Below are 19,235 nucleotides of genomic sequence, written 5' to 3' on the forward strand. Positions count from 1 at the left end.
AAGCAATTTTGCTTTCAATAGACACCGATGACTTACCTTCCCCACCTTCTCCCACTGAAAGTAGAAAGCGTTCTCCTCCAGAGGACCTCTCATTCATAAATTTTGTGAAGGAAATATCTGAGTTGGTTCTTTTTCAACTTCAGACAGAACAGGATGACAGGCACCAGATGATGGAGTTACTCCAATTCCTGGATGCCCCCAAGGTGATCACCTCTATTCTTATTCATCAGGTCCTTCTTGATCTTCTCAAAAAGAACTGGGAAAACCCTGGATCAATTGCACCAGTACATAGGAAGGCTGACACTACTTATTTAGTTCAGTCAGCCCCAGGCTTTCAAAAATCCCAGCTTGACCACCACTCAGTTGTGGTAGAGTCTGCACAAAAGAAGGCAAAAAGGTCAAAACCCCACTCGTCTACCCCACCTGCTAAGGAACAAAAATTCCTAGACAACATTGGTCGACGAGTATTCCAAGGGGCCATGCTTATCTCCCGCATTACTGTCTATCAGCTTTATATGACACAGTATAATAGGGTCATTTTTAAGCAGATACAGGACTTCTCAGAGTCCCTTTCAGAACAATTCCAAGACCAGCTACAAACCCTTGTAAACAAAGGATTTGAGGCAGGCAAGCATGAGATTCGAACATCTTATGACATTTTTGATACCTCTACCAGAGTGTCTGCAGCAGCTATTTCGGCAAGATGGTGGGCCTGGCTCAAGTCTTCTGACCTCCGCCCAGAAGTGCAAGACCAGTTATCCAGTTATCGGAGATAATCTGTTTTGTGAACAAATCCAGCGAATAGTGGCCGAATTAAAAGACCATCATGAGACTCTCAAACAGCTCTCTTCAATGCCTTCCAACATCTCCTCAAGACAGCCCTTCAGGAAGGACTCTAAAAAGTCGTTCTACCATCCAAGGAAGGCCTATCCGCTACCAGCAAGGTCCTGTGCTACCAGACCTTATCAAAAGTCTCAGCCTCGCCAGGCCCAAAAACAAAAACCACAAGCAGCTCCCCAACCAGGACCTGCTTCAGGTTTTTGACTTCTGCTTGGAGAGCAGCAGCCAGATTCCTCTGCCAAGCATACCAGTGGGAGGTCGATTGTGCCACTTTCACAACATGTGGCAGTCAATCACGGCAGACCAATGGGTATTGGCAATCATTGCTCAGGGGTACCATCTGAACATTCTTGCCCTGCCACCGGACTCCCCACCTCTACAGATATGGGGGAAGTCCGACCACTCCATCCCTCTGGATCAAGATGTCTCCCTCCTTCTCCAGTCAAACGCAATAGAACCCGTTCCGCACTTGCAGCAAGGCCTAGGGTTCTATTCCCAGTACTTTCTGATCCCCCAAAAATCGGGGGGTGTTCGTCCAATTCTGGACCTACGTGCTCTCAACAAGTACCTCCAGTGGATGCAAGCTATTCAGCCTCTGTCGACCATTGTACACATCTCCGACTCACTCCGTCTGTCTCTCGCCTGGTGGAAAAATCAAAACAATCTCCTCCAGGGATTGCCCTTTCAAATGCCAGAACCTCAAGTCATTCTCACCACCGACGCTTCCAACCTTGGGTGGGGAGCCCACGTGGCCAATCTGCAGACACGGATCTTGGTCTCCAGAGGAAGCCAAACACCAGATAAATTTCCTGGAGCTTCGAGCAATGCGATATGTTCTCAGGGCTTTTCAGGATTGCCTTTCCAATCAAGTCATCCTGATTCAGACGGACAACCAGGTGGCCATGTGGTACATCAACAAGCAGAGAAGCACAGGCTCCTTCCTTCTGAGTCAGGAAGCTGCGCAGATTTGGGCAGAAGCTCTCTTCCACTCGATGTACCTCAGGGCCACCTACTTGCCGGGAGTGGACAATATTCTAGCAGACAAGCTGAGTTGCATCTTCCAACCGCATGAGTGGTCTCTCAACCCCTCGGTAGCGAACTCCATCTTCTGACAATGGGGATATCCTCAGACAGACCTCTTTGCGTCCCCTCAGAACCACAAAGTGGATAATTACTGCTCCCTCATTCGCAGCAAATGCTGTCAGCCCAGAGATGCATTCTCCCTCTCATGGGCAACCGGTCTGCTTTACGCATTCCCTCCACTTCCTCTTCTCTCGAAGACTCTCGTGAAGTTACATCAGGACAAGGGAACCATGATCCTGATAGCACTTCACTGGCCACGCCAAGTGTGGTTTCCAATACTACAGGATCTTTCCATCTGCAGGCACATTCCCTTGGGAAAGGACCCGCTCCTGATCACTCAAAACAATGGGAGCCTATGCCATCCCAATCTTCAGGCCTTGTCCCTGATGGCATGGATGTTGAAAGGTTAATCCTTCAACCACTTAACCTTTCAGATCCAGTTTCCCATGTCTTGATTGCTTCACAGAAGCCTTCTACGAGAAAATCTTACTCCTATAAATGGAAAAGGTTCACATCATGGTGTACTTCTCAGTCCCTTGATCCCTTTTCCTGTCCAATCCCAAAGTTTTTGGACTATCTCTGGCATCTGTCAGTCGGGTCTCAAGACATCGTCCATCAGAATGCATGTCAGTGCGGTAGCCGCCTTCCATAAAGGTGTCGGGGATGTCCCTATATCAGTACAACCCCTCGTAACACGCTTTTTAAAGGGCTTGCTCCACATCAGGCCACCTTTACGTCCTCCAGCCCCTTCTTGGGACCTTAACCTGGTTCTCGGTCGGCTCATGAAACCACCATTCGAGCCTCTTCACTCCTGTGACTTAAAATATCTCACATGGAAAGTGATTTTCCTTTTGGCTCTCACTTCAGCTCGCAAGATTAGTGAGTTACAGGCCCTAGTTACCTATCCGCCTTACACTAAACTCCTACAGGACAGGGCGGTACTCTGCACTCACCCTAAATTTTTACCTAAGGTAGTTTCGGAGTTTCACATTAATCAATCCATCATACTACCTACCTTCTTTCCCAGGCTCCATTCCAATCCAGGGGAACAGGCTCTGCATACCCTTGACTGCAAACGGGCTCTAGCTTTTTATCTAGACCATACAGTTGCCCACAGGACGAGCACTCAGTTATTCGTCTCGTTCCACCCCAACAAATTAGGGCAACCTGTGGGTAAGCAGACTCTCCTTCTGGCTAGCGGACTGCATATCTTTTTGCTATCAGCAAGCAGGCATTCCTTTTCAAGACCGTGTTAAAGCACACTCTGTGAGGGCCATGGCGACTTCAGTAACACACCTACGATCGGTGCCGCTTCCTGACATCTGCAGGGCTGCCACCTGGAGTTCTCTCCACACCTTTGCAGCCCACTATTGCTTGGGCAAAGCCAGAAGACAAGATTCCATCTTCGGCCAGTCTGTCCTGCGTAACCTGTTTCCAACATGACGTACCAACACCCTTCCGCCTGCCCGGTGGGGTTCAGGATGCCCCGGTTGTTCTGCCTGTTGCACGCCTTTGGGTACATTTGGTGCTTGTTCGGACATCCTCAGCTCGGTACTCACCCATATGTGAGGACTACCATCCTGCTTGTCCTGTGATAAAGCAAATGTTGCTTACCTGTAACAGGTGTTCTCACAGGACAGCAGGATGTTAGTCCTCATGAAACCCGCCCACCGCCCCGCGGTGTTGGGTTCGTAACGTTTTGTTATTTTATTTTTCGGCACTACCTGTAGCTTTCAAATAAGACTGAAGGGGAACCCCTGCTGGCTGCAGGGTTGGTGCCATGCTGGGCATGCCCAGTAGGGGCCAGTCAAAGTTCTGGAAACTTTGACAGAAGTTTTCCGTGATTGGGCTCCATCCTGATGATGTCACTAATATGTGAGGACTAACATCCTGCTGTCCTGTGAGAACACCTGTTACAGGTAAGCAACATTTGCTTTCTCAATGGCAGCAATAAACAAGTATCGAACCGAAGCTTTGCAAAATTCTTCCTGGATTTATCTGAACAATATTCACCAAATGGTTGAAATCATCAAAGCTCAGCTTTGCGCTGACGTCTCAAGGAGTAGTATATATTTATTCATATTAAAATTTTTCCAATTCCTCAGTTTCACAAAAAATGGATGAACTACTCTTTAAAGCGCATGTTGCCACTTTTATAAGTAGCAAGTGAATGCCAGAGCTAGATTGAATGTGCTGGGAGGAATTTTGCAAAGCTTCGCTTCGATACTTGTTTGTTGGTGCCATTGAGAAAATCACGTTCTCCTGATGAAGCCCATTAACGGGTAAACAGAGGCCTCTTGTTGGGATTTGAATCAGTATGAGCAATGAATAAGTCACAATCTTATATAAATATATAAAACACCAAGACAACTCCGCTCTTTGGACAAATGTATGTTAGAAATTCCTTCAGTTAGAATAGTAAGCTTAGCTTTAATACGGAAAAGGGCCTTCTCAGTAGCAGGTCCGAACTTATGGAACTCTCTTCCCTAACAAATCCGATTGACAGCAAATCACAAAGAGTTTAAGAAAACACTGAAAACCTATCTGTTTAATAGTGCTTATAAAACATAACTGCAGTTATATATCACTGCGAAGATATCATTAGAAGAACTAAAATTTTAATGTATGTATTTTAATTTTAACTGTATTTTACTCTTTTTCTTTTTGTCATAAATTATGTTTGTACTTTTGTAAACCGCCTAGATGGGCATACATATGTCTTATTGTGTGGTATATAAATCTTTTAAATAAATAAATAAATTAGCTATCCTCCAGTCTTCAGGTACAATGGATGATTTTAGTGATAGGTTACAAATTTTTACTAGTAGGTCTGAAATTTCATTTTTTAGTTCCTTCAGAACTCTGGGGTGTATACCATCCGGTCCAGGTGATTTACTACTGTTTGTCAGTCAGGCCTACCACATCTTCTAGGTTCACCATGATTTGGTTCAGTCCATCTGAATCATTATCCATGAAAACCTCTCCAACATCCTCTTCAGTAAACACTGAAGCAAAGAAATCGTTTAATCTTTCCCTGATGGCCTTATCTTCTCTAAATGCCCCTTTAACCCCTCAATCATCTAACAGTCCAACTGACTCCCTCACAGGCTTTCTGTTTCAGATATATTTTAAAAAGTTTTTACTGTGAGTTTTTGCCTCTACAGCCAACTTCTTTTCAAATTCTCTCTTAGCCTGTCTTATCAATGTCTTACATTTAACATGCCCAAAGCTTTGGTCACTGCCACATATACGAGAGTGCCACCTGCAGTCCCTCAATATTTCTCTACCTCCAGCAGCCCGCCTGGAGGCAGGGGTTGCCTATGGCACGGATGCCTTGTATGACCTGGTGAGAACCATGGCCCATGCTGTGGTATCGGTGGTGGCGTCCAGACGACACTTGTGGCTACGTAACTGGTCAGCGGATCTGTCATCAAAATCGCAGCTCTGTAATCTGCCCTTTCAGGGGAAACTGCTGTTTGGTGAGGACCTCGATCGTCTGATGAAGTCGCTGGGAGAGACAAAGGGCAATAGGCTGCCAGAGGATCGAAAGTCTGGTCGGAAACCTTTCTCTTCTCGGCCTCGCTTTTGGGAGTCCAAGCGTTTTTGTTAGATGAGTCCCTCGGTGGCCTCAGCCCCAAGACAGTCCTCGCATATTCAACAGTCTTTTCAAGGGGCTGGAAGGTCATCTAGAAGCGGATACACCCAGGGTGTGGGTGGCAATAAGTCCTCACAATGAGATCCGGCAGGTCCGCTCCTCATCTCTGGTAATCAGGGGCAGGCTGGCCCAGTTCTATGGGGAGTGGACCAAGATCACTTCCAACTGGTGGGGTGTTAAGCATGGTGAGAAACGGCTACGCCATAGAATTTTCTCACCCACTGCGGTCGGTCTTTCTGAAGTCGCGTTGTCTTTCCCACAGCAAGTGTGCAGCGGTCCAGGAAACGCTTCAGTGGTTGTTAAGTCTGGAGGCGGTTGTACCGGTGCCAGTGTCCGAACAGGGACAAGGCAGATATTCCATCTATTTCGTGGTGCCCAAGAAGGAAGGTACGTTCCGACCTATCCTAGACCTGAAGAAAGTCAACTACGTTTTCAGATGGAGACGTTGTGCACCGTAATTGCAGCGGTACGGGGAGGAGAGTTTTTGGCGTCTCTGGATCTCACCGAGGCTTATCTGCATATCCCCATCCATCAGGAGCACCAGAGGTTTCTCAGATTCATGGTTCTGGGACAGCACTATCTGTTTCAAGTGCTGCCTTTTGGGCTGGCCACCGCCCCACTGACCTTTACAAAGGTGATGGTGGTAGTGGCGGCAGTGCTGCGACAGGAGGGATTGCTGGTGCACCCGTACTTGGACGATTGGCTGATACGGGCGAAGTCACTAGAGGAATGTGTGCGGTCCATGGACCGAGTTTGGTCGTTCCTGGAATCTCTAGGCTGGGTTATCAATGTGCAGAAGAGCTGTCTGGTTCCCTCCCGTTCCCTCGAATACTTGGGAATACTTGGGAGCCCGTTTCAACACCCAGCGGAGCAGAGTGTTTCTTACAGACGACAGGGTGAACAAAATTCAGGGGCAGATAGCGCATCTGCTTCGTCTACAGGTGCCGAAGGTCTGGGATTACTTACAGGTCCTGGGCTCGATGGCGTCCACATTGGAACCGGTGCCCTGGGTGTTTGTCCATTTAAGGCCTCTGCAGAAAGCCTTGTTGTCCCGTTGGAATCCTCTGTCGCAAAAATATTTCCTGCACCTGGCTCTGATGGAGTCAGCCAGGGCCAGTCTGGCCTGATGGATGACGCGGAACAATTTGGAGAAGGGGATGCCTCTCGACGTCCCGGAGTGAGTGGTGGTCACCACGGTTGGAAGTCTTCGGGGCTGGGGGACAGTTTGTCTGGGCAGGTCTGCCTCCAGCAGATGGCAGAGGTCCGTGATCGGATGGTGCGAGTTTTCTTGGCCAATTCGACCATGGTGGCTTACATCAACCACCAGGGGGGAACCAAGAGTCCCACGGTAGCACAGGAGGCTCATCTGTTGTTCGAGTGGGCACAGCATCTCGAAGGAATCGCCGCCTCCCATGTCGCAGGAGTTGACAACGTCCAGGCGGATTACCTCAGCCGGCAGCAGTTGGATCCGGGGGAGTGGGAATTCTCTCAGAGGGCCTAGGAGCTTCTCTGCAAATGGTGGGGAACCCCACAGTTCGATCTCATGGCAACGAAACTCAATACCAAGACGCAAAGATTCTTCAGCCGCCGGAGGGAGTCCGGGGCGGTGGGGCTCGATGCCCTCATATGTCCGTGGCTGACCGGAGTCCTTCTGTACGTCTTTCCTCCAAGGCCGCTGATAACAAAGGTACTCAGGCATGTAGAGGGCCATGTGGGGTCAGTGATTCTGGTGGTTCAAGAATGGCCTCACCATCCGTGGTTCGCGGATCTGGTGCAGCTGGCAGAGGACGGACTGCTGCGCCTGACCCATTTACTGGTTCTCCTGCATCAGGGTCCTATATTTTCCGATCGGGAGGAGCGCTTTTGTCTCGCAGCCTGGCTTTTGGGAGGAGGCGATTGTGCATGAGGGGGTATTCGGAACCAGTAATTACCACGCTGCTCCAAGCGAGATGCCTTGCCTCCTCTTTGGCCTATTCCAGGTTATGGAAGGTGTTTGAGACCTGGTGTGGAAACAGGGATTGGACCCTCTTTAGGTGTTGGTGTCCCATATTTTGTCTTTTTTGCAGGTGGGTTTATCCAAAGGATTAGCCCATAGTTCCCTTCGGGTCCAGGTTTCCGCTTTGGGTTGTCTCAGAGGGAGAGTCCAGGGGAAGGCCTTGGCAACCCATCCGGATGTGGTGCGTTTTCTACGAGGAGTCAAACATGTCCGTCCACCTCTGCGTCGCATTTGTCTGGAATGGAATCTTAATCTCATGCTACGGGTCCTTTGCGAGGAGCCGTTTGAGCCTCTGAATCGGGTATCTTTGGAAATCCTGACTCTGAAGATGGTCTTTTTTGTAGCTATCTGTTCGGCTAGAAGGATTTCGGAATTGTCCAAGATCACAAGGCACAGCAGTGGGATTTGAAACAAACCTGATTTCCCTGGTTTGTAGCCAGGTGCTCTAACCACTAGGCTACTCCTCTACTTCCTCATCTTCCAACCCCCCTTACCTTCTATATTCCTGTCATCCTCTCCCATCACCTTCCCCTCCCACTCCATCCTTTCCCTCCTTATCTTTCAACTTCCTCACTTCCATCTGCTCCTTCCATGCCCTACTATCTTTCCCCTTCCTCCCTCCCTTCTCCCTCCCCCTTCAAATTTCTCCACAAATTGCTATCCTTTTCTCTTCTCTCCCATACCTTCCATCCTCCTCCCCTGCAGTCTGACAGACAGGAGAGCAGAGTTGGTGTTGAGTGCTCCTAACTTCCTCTTTTTATTTTAGCTGGCCTCTCTCCCACACAGATGTTCTGCTTGAACCAGACTGCTAAGGAAAGAGCTGTCAGAAAGAGGAAGTTAATGGCTCCATTCTCCTGTGTTTTGGGCCGCACTGGGGGGGAGGAGGCAACAGCTAAAAAGTGGGCCATCTCAGGAGGGGGAGCAGTAGCAGAAACAGCAAGCTGTTCTTTTTTTCTTATGGTCCACGAGGAAGCTGGCAGTACCTGCTCTTGAGTCCTACAGACCTGCAACCACTCTTCAGTTCTGGAACTGCAGAAACTCCTCTGTCCTGTGGGCAGAATCAGGGAGAGAGAGGCAGCTCTTTTGCAGCTATATTGGGAGAGGGTACTGGCACTCCCTAGTGAATGGCTCCCTGTGTAACCACACAACTTGCATACCCCAAAAGCCAGACCTGTGTGGAATAGCACTCAGACATAGAACCAAACTGGGACATATTAACAAAGATGAAGAACATTTAGAGTCCATACTGCAATAGAAAGAACATGCTGACATTGATTGCTGAGTTCATCCCCAAATAAAAGTAATGTATTTTTTGTTCAGTTTATTAACAAACTGTAGTTGAGATCATTCTGCATGGTTTACATACTTTTGGAAAGTATGCCATGGTTTTAATATCCAACTCATATAGCAAGCAAATAGCTAAATAGTGATTCCCAAATCTGCCTTCAGGAACTTCTGCCAGGCAAGTTTTGAACATATTCACAAAGCATATGTATGAAACATATTTGAATACAGTTAAGGTAGTGCATGCAAATACATTCATGTATATTCATGGTGCATATCCTAAAAATCTGGGGGCACTCAGCTGAGAGCCAATTTGAAATCCTCAGTAGATGTTGGAAGAATGAGATAAGAAATGAAATGAAAATTAGAAAAAAATGAATTTATTAATGAGTTTAACAATACTTGTTTGTCTTCATTTTTATCTCAGATGTTGCTGAAATTGCTGATGAAGTTTACATGGAAGTAATTGTTGGAGAGGAGGATGCAGCCATAGTCCATGAACAGCAAATAGATGACAATGAAATAAATAAAACATTTATGCCTGTAGCTTGGGCTGCAGCCTATGGTAGGTCATTTAAAGATTCTTGAAGTAGGGTAGCTATCAAAGGCATATAAAATCACTGCTTGGAAGTATTTTGTGTTAAGTCTTTATTATGGCACTTATGTTCTTTAGTTAAACATAAGAACATAAGAAGTGCCACACTGGGTTAGATTAAAGGTCCATAGAGCCCAGCATCCTATCTCTGACAATGGCCAATCCCAAAAAGTAGTCCCGTTTCTTGTTGCTTACTCCCAAGTGACAAGTAGTGGGTTTCCCGGAGTCACCTGATTAATAACTGTTTGTGGACTTTTCTTCCAGGAACTTGCTCAAACTCTTTAAATCTAGCTATGATAATTGCCTTGACCACATCCTTCAGCAACAAATTCCAAAGTTTGAATGTGCACTGTGTGAAAAAATACTTTCTCTAATTTGTTTTAAATCTGCTACCTGTTAGTTTCAAGGAGTGTCCCCTAGTCCTAGTGTTGTATGAAAGAGTAAAGAACTGTTCCCTAATTACCTATTCTCCTAGGACAAGCAGGATGATAGTCCTCCCACATGGGTGACATCATCAGATGGATCCCAGCATGGAAAACCTCTGTCAAAGATCGAGGAAGCACCGTCACCGATTGCCATCGATGCATGGCATTGATTCCGGTAAGACACCAGCATCAGCCGTGTTACCCCCAAAGTGGCCCCACAAAGACCAGGCCTCGCCCTTGGTCGCACCCGGGAGTCCGAGGTGCTCCCCACTGATGCCCATGTCGGTGCTGGGCACCAAGCCCCCTCATTTCAAGGGCCCTACCCGCAGCATCCTTTGAGAAGGAGCTGGATCAGATGGTTCAATTGGCGGTGCTCTGAGCCCTCAAGTGTACTGAACCGCAGGTCCTGTTGGTGCCAACGCTGGAGCCCACTCCCTCAATCCTAGCACCGCTGGCTGGAGCACCCTGACTTGCTTTTGGGCGTCTTCCCTACGCAGCTGGTGCCTATGGATTCCTCAGTTCCCCAGCAGCCATCGTTGCTTCACCTCTCGGGGGCCAGTTCTTCCAAGGAGGAAAGCTCGGTGCATCCAGGGCCATCAGGGCCTCTGGCACCTAGGCTACCACTTCCAACTCTGGAACTGGGTCCTTCGGGAGCCTCGGTGCCATTGATGACTCCTGGTGCTTTCGGGACCCAGGCCACGGGTAGTCAGCATATGTCCCCCACTAACCTCTCCAGGGGATTTCAGTGAGGAGGAAGCCCCATACGACCCATGGGGGGACAATACTGAGTCCTCCTCTGATGTCTCTAAGGATGTCCTCTTGGAGCCTCCCCTCCCCCCCACCCTCCACCAGATGAAGGGTGCCGGTCTCCTCCAGAGGATTTGACTTTTGCTGATTTCATCCATACCATGGCAGAGTCTATCCCTTTCCAACTCCTCACGGAAGAGAATGCTAGGCACCACATGTTGGAATTGCTCTAGTTTGTAGATGCACCAAAAGATATGGTAGCTGTTCCTGTGCATGAAATCTTAAAGGAATTGCTGCTATGCATATGGGAACATCCTGTGGCCATGTCTCTGGTTAACAGGAACACTGACGCAGCCTACCTCGTTCAGAAGTCCCTCGGTTTTGAGTGGCGCCAACTCCCCAACCAGTCAGTAGTAGTGGAATCCACCCTCAAAAAGGTGACGCGGTCCCGGACCCATGCTTCCACGCCTCGAGGTCAGGAACATAGGGAATGGGAATCACTGGGTAAGAAGGTGTTCCAGAGGGCAATGTTGATAGCCCGTATTGCCTCCTACCAGTCCAACCTTCCTGGAACCTCTGGAAGAAGATTCAAGAATTGGCGGAACACCTCCCTCAACAGCAGCAGGATTCATTCCTGGTGTTGGTCCAGCAGGGCTTTGAGTGCAGTAAGCATGAGGTGCATTCCATATATGATGTCTTTGAGACGTCAGCTCACGTGGCCGCAGTGAGCATTGAAGCCCATAGGATGGCTTGGCTGAGAGCTTTGGATTTCAAGCTGGAGGTCCAGGAGAAACTGGTGGACCTCCCCTGTATAGGGGATAACCTTTTTGAGGATAAGGTCCGGGATGCTGTGGCTCAGCTCAAGGATCATCATGAGACCCTCCAGCATCTTTCAGCTAGTACCTCGGACCCCCACTCCTTGGCCAGAAGGTCAACGAGGCAAGGAGCTCATAGGTCCTTTTACAGCAGAAATATTACCCCCTGGCTTCCCGCGTGCTTTCTTAATGGGTGTACTCTAGAGGCCACTCCAAGCATCCACGGATGCCTAGACCCCAACCATGGGTTTCATTTAAACTTCCTGATTGCACCCGGGGATGCTCCTCCTTGCCCCTCTTGGGGTCAATCTCCCCATAAGGAAATCCTGTTGTCCGAGCTCTCCACCCTCATTCAGGCCAGGGCGGTCGAGCCAGTATCTCTGTGGCAGCAGGGGACGGGGTTTTATTCCCATTATTTCCTGATCCCCAAGAGGACTGGGGGACTCCATCCCATCCTAGACCTCCAAGCTCTGAATTGTTTTCTCAAACGGGAAACATTCAAGATGGTCTCCCTGGGCACTCTGATCCCTCTGTTGCAGAGGGGAGACTGGCTTTGCTCCCTCAATCTCAAGGACGCGTACGTGCATGTCGAGATCTTCCGCAGACATTGCAGATATCTCCGCTTTCTGTTGGGCACCAGGCATTATCAGTACAGGGTACTGCCATTTGGTCTTGCCTTGGCGCCTCGCATCTTCACCAAGTGCCTAGCTCTGGTGGCAGCGCACCTGCGCCGTCTAGGGGTGCAAGTGTTCCCTTACTTGGATAACTGGTTAATCAAGAGCAGTTCCCAGGAGGGTGCACTACGGTTTCTATGCCTAGCCATTCAGGTGTTGGAGTCTCTCGGGTTTGTTGTCAAGTACTCGAAGTCCCATCTGACTCCGTCTCTGCGCCTGGATTTTATCAGAGCCCGCCTGGACACGGCGGAGGGCAAAGCCTATCTTCCTCACGACAGAGCGCTCACTCTGACGGTCTTGGCAAACGTAGTGTGCCGGAGCTGGTGGGTCACTACCCATCTTAAGCTTCACCTTCTGGGTCACATGGCAGCCATGGTCCATGTCACACCCTTTGCCCGCCTACACATGCGCAAGGCGTAGTGGACCCTAAGGTCCCAGTGGCAGCAAGCCTCCCTGGACCTCAATGTATGCATATATCACTCCGCCGCTCTAGATTTTCTTGTCCTGGTGGGAGGACCTGGCAATCAGGAACAAGGGGTTCTTTTTCAGTCCCCCTCCTTCCAGGTTGTCCTCACCACAGATGCATCCACATTAGGATGGCGTGCCCATTTGGAAGGGCTCTGCACCCAGGGCCTGTGGTCGGCTCAGGAACCTCAGTGCCAAATCAATTTCCTGGAGCTTCGAGCAATCTGTTTCATCCTGTGGGCATTCCAGGTCCACTTGGTGATCAAATCGGTCCTCATCCAGACCAACAATCAAGTAACGATGTGGTACATCAACAAACAGGGCAGGCACGGGATCACTCCTGTGACTGGAGGTGGTTCAGATTTGGACCTGGGCCCGCTCTCAGAATATATTACTTCGAGCTGTCTATTTATTTATTTAGCACTTTTATATACCGACATTCCAATAACAGAGTTACCAATCAAATTGGTTTACATTCTAACAATAACCATGACAAGAAAATATCTTACAAATAAACAGGATGATCGAACTTGAATACAGATAACTGGGATTATCAACATAAATAGAATAGGTAGAGAGCCAAATGCTGGCTGGAGTTAAGAACAGAGGTTAATAGTGGAGCAACGTTATTGCTGGCTGGATTAGGAACAGAGGTTAATAGTGGAGCAACGTTATATGATTTGACTGCATCAAGATAAATAAGACGAGCGTTCATCTGGCGGGGATGGAGAATGTAGAGGCAGATCGCCTCAGTGGGGCTTTTTGGCCCTACAAGTGGTCCCTGAACCTGGCGGTAGCGAACATGATCTTCCATTTTTGGGGAACCCCAGACATGGATCTGCTTGCCTCCCTCTGCAACAACAAGGTGGAGTCCTTCTGCTCCCTCTACGGGGAGGACGCAAACCAGCCTCGGATACCTTTGCCCACCATTAGGGCAAGAGGCATCTGTATACATATATCTTCCACTCCTGCTGGTGAAGACGCTCGTGAAGCTCCAGCAGGACGATGGAACCACAATCCTTATAGCACCCTATAGGCCGCGGCAGGCTTGGTTCTCACTCCTGCAGGACCTCTCGGTCTGGAACCTGGTCAGTCTGGGCACCTCCCCGACCCTAGTCACACAAGATCAGGGCAGGATGTGCCATCCAAACCTGAGGGCGTTGTCTCTGATGGCCTGGATGTTGAAAGGGCTAGTCTTGCAGCCCCTGGCATTGTCTGATGATGTATCCTGGGTTCTGGTTGCCTCCAGGAAGCTTTCAACTAGAAAGTCATATGGCCTGAAGTGGAGGAGGTTTGCTTTCTGGTATGAGCAGCATGGGTTGGATCCGTTTACCTGCTCCACTCCAAAGCCCTTGGACTACCTGTTGCACCTGTCAGAAGCTGGTTTAAAGACCAGCTCGGTCAGCGTGCATCTCTGTGACATTGGGGCATATCATCTCAGAGTGAATGATACGCCCATCTAAGTGCAACCCTTGGTTGGGCGTTTCATGCGTGATCTGCTTCAGTGAAGCCTCCTCTGTGTCCTCTGCCTGTATCCTGGGACCTTAATTGGTCACCCTACGTTTTTACCTAAGGTGGTATCGGACTTCCATCTAAATCAATCTATCGTCCTTCCTACCTTCTTCCCGAGACCTCATTTGCACCCAAGTGAATGGGCCTTGCATACTTTGGATTGTAAGAGGGCCTTAGCATTCTGCCTAGAGAGGACAGCAGGCCATAGGCAGTCCACACAACTCTTCATCTCATTTGATAAGAGCAGAATGGGAGTTGCTGTGGCTAAGCACAACCTGTCTGCCTGGCTCGCGGACTGCATCTCGTTCTGTTATGCACAAGCAGGATTGCAGCTTGATGGCTTCCGGACCATGGGAACTTCGGTGGCTAACTTGCGAGCTGTTCCATGACAGATCTGTTGGGCTACAACGTGGAGTTCTTTCCATATGTTCACAGCTCACTTTTACTTGGACAGAGACGGCCACTAGGATAGTATCTTCGGCCAGTCTGTCCTCCATAAACTTTTTCAAGTCTAAACCCAACTCTTCCGCCTAGTGCCATGTTTTTTGGGTTCAGGCTGCTTTCCTCTGTTACCAACAGCACCTAGGTTGTGCCCATTGACACCTGTTTAGTGTCTATTGGTCTGCTCCATTTGGAAGCAGCCTGCAGCTAGGTATTCACCCATGTGTGAGGACTACCATCCTGCTTGTCCTAGGAGAAAGCAGAGTTCCTTACCTGTAACAGGTGTTCTCCTAGGATAGCAGGATATTAGTTCTCACGAAACCCACCTGTCACCCAGCGGAGTAGGGTTTCATTTTAAGTTCATTTTATTTTTGTAATTCTCTATAACGAGACTGAAGGGGGACCCCACGTGGATAGTGGCATGCTGGGCATGCACAGTGTGCCAGTCAAAGTTCTAGAAACTTCGACAGAAGTTTTCTGTGCCGGGCTTCATCTGATGATGTGACCCATGTGTGAGGACTAACATCCTGCTGTCCTAGGAGAACACCTGTTACAGGTAAGCAACTCTGCTTTCCACATCACTCATGATTTTTATAAACCTCTGCTGTATCCCCTTTCAATTGTCTCTTCTCTAAGTTGAAGAACACTAATTTATTTAGCCTTTCCATCTCCTTAACCATTTTTGTTGCCCTTCTCTGTATCTTTTCTAATTTCGTTATCTTTTTTTGAGGTAGGATGACCAGAATGGCTCACAGTACTCAAGGTGCGGCCAAATCATAGATCTATACAGCGGCATTATGTTGTCTGTTTTGCTCTCCTTTCCTTTCCAAATAATTCCCAATATTCTGTTTGCTTTCTTGACTGCCGCTGCACACTGAGCTGAGGATTTTAATTATTCAGAATTCCAAGATCCTTTTTCTGGATGATTGCCCTGAACTCAAAAGCCAGCATTCTGTACATATAGTTAGGATTATTTTTCCTATGTGCATCATTGCACTTGTCCACATTAAATTTCATGTGCCATTTAGATGCTCCGTTTTCTGGTCTCGCAAGATCTTTCTCACCATCTGTCTGTGTTTGAATTTTTTTGTATCATCTTTAATCACTTCACTTGTTGCTCCCTTTTCTAGATCAGGGGTCCCAAAACTATAGCCTGAGGGCTGGATGCAGCCCTTGGCTGAATTTCATCCTGCCCCTGGTAGTGACAACAGAAGGAGCTTTGATCTGTCCTGCAGTGGTAGTGGCAGGAGCACATTCCACATCTGTCAGCAGCTCAGATACTTGAAGTCGGAAGTGCAAGTAGCAACACATCAGAGCAGTGTGAGTGAAGTATGCTGTTGCAGAGCCACCACTGATTGACTGCATTATGCATGACTGAGTAAGTGCTGATTGTGCAGATGGAGCCAACTGGGTCAAACACATCTTCAGGGAGAGAGGCTACAGCACACACTTAAGGAGTTTTTGGCCACTGGAAGGCTGTGGAGGCCATGTGGAGGAAGGTACTGGTGGTACCAAACTGAGGTTCTGCAGGGTTGCTAGAGAAAGCCAGGTAAGGATTGTGATTTCTGGATTTCCCACCCTTGCAAATATCTCTTTGGAGCTGTGGGCAAGAAAGCATGGACATTGGCCCCTAAGGATATAGGCTTTGGAGGCATAAAGTGCAGAAATCCTCATCATTATAACCCAGATGCCAAGTCCAAACATCTCTCCCTGGATTAGGGTCTCCAGAGGGGGTTGTTTTGCTCATACCACAAATCTGGCATGTTGTAAGAGAGGGGAGTGAGAGAAGGAGAAAAGGGAGAAGAGGTGGGGGAAAAGGGATGAGAAAGGGGAAGGAAGTAGAGAGGGAGCAAGAGTTCATGAGGATGAGTGAGTGAGAGTGCATGACACACACACACTCACCTGATCCTGCCATCCAACTACTCTCCCCCTCCTCCTACTTCCCTAAGTTGGCAGATATTGGAAAGGGGGTGTGGCAAGGGACAAGGGTTCTGGCAATGTGGGAGGATTGCCAACTTTGGAGAAATCTAGAAATATTATTACTAACATTATCTGCCACAGCCCTACACTCCTGGGAATCCTGCTTCCACCTCTCCTCTTTCCCAGCATTTCATCTCCACTCTTCTCAGTAAACAACTCTGAGATGCTCTCTCCCTCCTCCCTCCCTCCTCTCCTCAGCTCAGCAAGCTGTGAGGAAGACTTCCCCACCCTACTAGCCTTCTTGGTAGTTTGAAATATTTGGCTTTTCTCTTCAAAATTTTGGAGACATCTGTTCTATATCATTAATGAATAAGTTGATCAATACAGGTCCCAGGACAGATCCCTGAGACACACCATGATTCACATTTTTTCACTGAGAAAACTATTTATTCCTAATTTTTTGTTTTCTATCTTTTAACTAGTTACCAATCCACAGTAAGACAATGCTCCTATTCCATGGCTTTTCATTTTCTGAGGAGTTTCTCATCTGGGACTGTTACAGTTCCAGCTGCTGTGCAGCTTCCCTTCCACCAGAGGAACCTTGAGAGCATGCACCTCAGGCTGGCCAGGCCCCTAATTTCTGCCTGCATCACACCTAAACGCCAGCCCTACTTTGTCCTTTGCTTCAGTGCTTCTGCATCGAATATCCATTGGCTCCTTGAGCTAGCCATTCTTGCCTTGCAGCCTTCTGAGGCCTTTCCTTGTTTTTCCTTGTGGCCTAAAGGCCTTTCTGCTCCAATCTATGCCCAGTGGCCTATTTAGGCCTTACCTTGTCTTGCCCCTCGGGGATTTCGTGTAACACTGCCTTCGGGCCTTTGTTTCATGTTTTGAGTTATCCTTGTCTTGTCCTGTCCTGTCTTAGTCTGCTCCTGTCTCAGCCTGTTCCAGCTTTACCTGCACACTGTTCCAGAGTTCCAGTCTTGCCTACATGCTGTTCCAGTACTAGCCTTGGTTCCAGTATTACCTGCCCCAGCCTGTCCAGCCTTTGCTCCAGCCTTACCAGGCTGTCCAGCCGTTTTCCATTCTCACCCTGTCATGCTGTGCCACTAAGGAAGTGGTGTTCCCTATGCTCTGCCTGAACTGGAGCCACAACAGGATGCAGAAGCCAACCATCTACTTCGCAAATGGGGGCATAACCCCTAAGCTGTCATAACATAAGAAGTTGCCATACTGGATCAGACCAAGGTCATTCAAGCCCAGCATACTGTTTCCAACAATGGCCAATCCTGGCAAGTACCTAAACATTAAATAGATCCCATGCTATTAATGCCAGAAACAGGGGTGGCTATTCCCTAAGTCAGCTTGGTTGATAACAGTTAACAGAACTTATCCAAACCTTTTTTAAACCCAGTTAAACTAACTGCACTAACTACATCCTCTGGCAACAAATTCCAGAGCTTAATTGTATGTTGAGTGAAAAAGAATTTTCTCCAATTTGTTTTTTTATATGTGCTACTTGCTAACTTCATGGAGTGCCCCCTCATCCTTCTGTCATCTGAAAGAGTAAATAACTGATTCACATTTACCCGATCTAGCCCTCTCATGATTTTATAGACCTTTATCACATCTCCCCTCAGCCATCTCTTCTCCAAACTGAACAGCCCTAACCTCTTTAGCCTTTCCTCATAGGGGAGCTGATCCATCCCCTTTATCGTTTTAATTGCCCTTTTCTGTACCTTCTCCAGTGCAACTATATCTTTTTTGAGATGTGACCAAAATTGTACACAGTACTCAAGGTGCGGTCTCACCATGGAGCGATACAGAGGCATTATGACATTTTCCATTTTATTCACTATAACCTTCCTAATAATTCCTAACATACTGTTTGCTTTTTTAACTGCTGCAGCACACTGAGCCGACGATTTCAATGTATTATCCACTATGACGCCTAGATCTCTTTCCTGGGTGGTAGCTCCTAACATGGAATCTAACATCGGGTAACTACAGCATGATTTATTTTTCCCTATATGCATCACTTTGCACTTATCCACATTACATTTCATCTGCCATTTGGATGCCCAATTTTCCAGTCTCACAAGGTCCTCCTGCAATTTGCAGACACCAGACTACCTGAAGCAGAAAGAACTAATTAACTTAGGCAAAGCTCAGTCCTTGTAAACTGCAATCCAGTAGCTTCTAATGAGACATTCAATAAAGCCTCTGAGAGCAGCATGTGCTTTTCTCAGCCTTAAGCTATACACACAAAACTCAGATGTTCAGACCTAGAAGAGCTCTGCCTCAGACACCCAGTGCTCAGGAAAAAGCACTGTCTGCTCCCTCAGCTCAGTAAAGGGCTCCAGTTTTGTTCCAGCCAACCCAGAAAAAGGCTCCAGCTTTGTTCCAGCTAGCCCAGCAAAAGGCTCTAGCTCTGTTCCAGCCAGCCCAGTAAAGGGCTCCAGTTTTGTTCCAGCCAGCCCAGAAGAGGGCTCTAGCTATGACCTAGTCAGCCCAGAAGAGGATTCTTGCCCAAGTACAGCACACCCAACCGAGGGCTCTCGCCCAGATGCAGCAAGTCCAGCAGAGGGCTATCACCCAGAGGCAGCCAGCCCAGCAGAGGGCTTTTGCTCTGATACAGCCACTCCACCCAGAAGGAGGAATCTATTCACAGCCAGTCTGCCTAGCAAGAGGTATCTGTCCTGGTAAACAACCTCTCGGTCAAGTCTCATCTCGATCACCCAGTTGTGACCCCCATGGAAAATGGGACCCAGGAGGAGAGGGCTTTA

At 48.2% G+C, this 19,235-nt stretch overlaps 1 protein-coding gene across 1 annotated transcript in view; it reads left to right on the forward strand.

Moving 5' to 3' along the window:
- LOC115092410 (zinc finger X-chromosomal protein-like) overlaps window positions 1–19,235 on the forward strand; it is a gene marked incomplete at its 5' end in the record, with an annotated part of 147,569 nt that overhangs the window by 85,956 nt on the left and 42,378 nt on the right. Inside the window, one exon of the mRNA XM_029603243.1 lies at window positions 9,286–9,423. Coding sequence (XP_029459103.1) covers window positions 9,286–9,423 — 138 coding nt within the window. The remainder of the gene's footprint in view (window positions 1–9,285; window positions 9,424–19,235) is intronic.

The sequence above is a fragment of the Rhinatrema bivittatum genome, chromosome 5, assembly GCF_901001135.1.
Source record: "Rhinatrema bivittatum chromosome 5, aRhiBiv1.1, whole genome shotgun sequence".
Lineage (NCBI taxonomy): Eukaryota > Metazoa > Chordata > Amphibia > Gymnophiona > Rhinatrematidae > Rhinatrema > Rhinatrema bivittatum.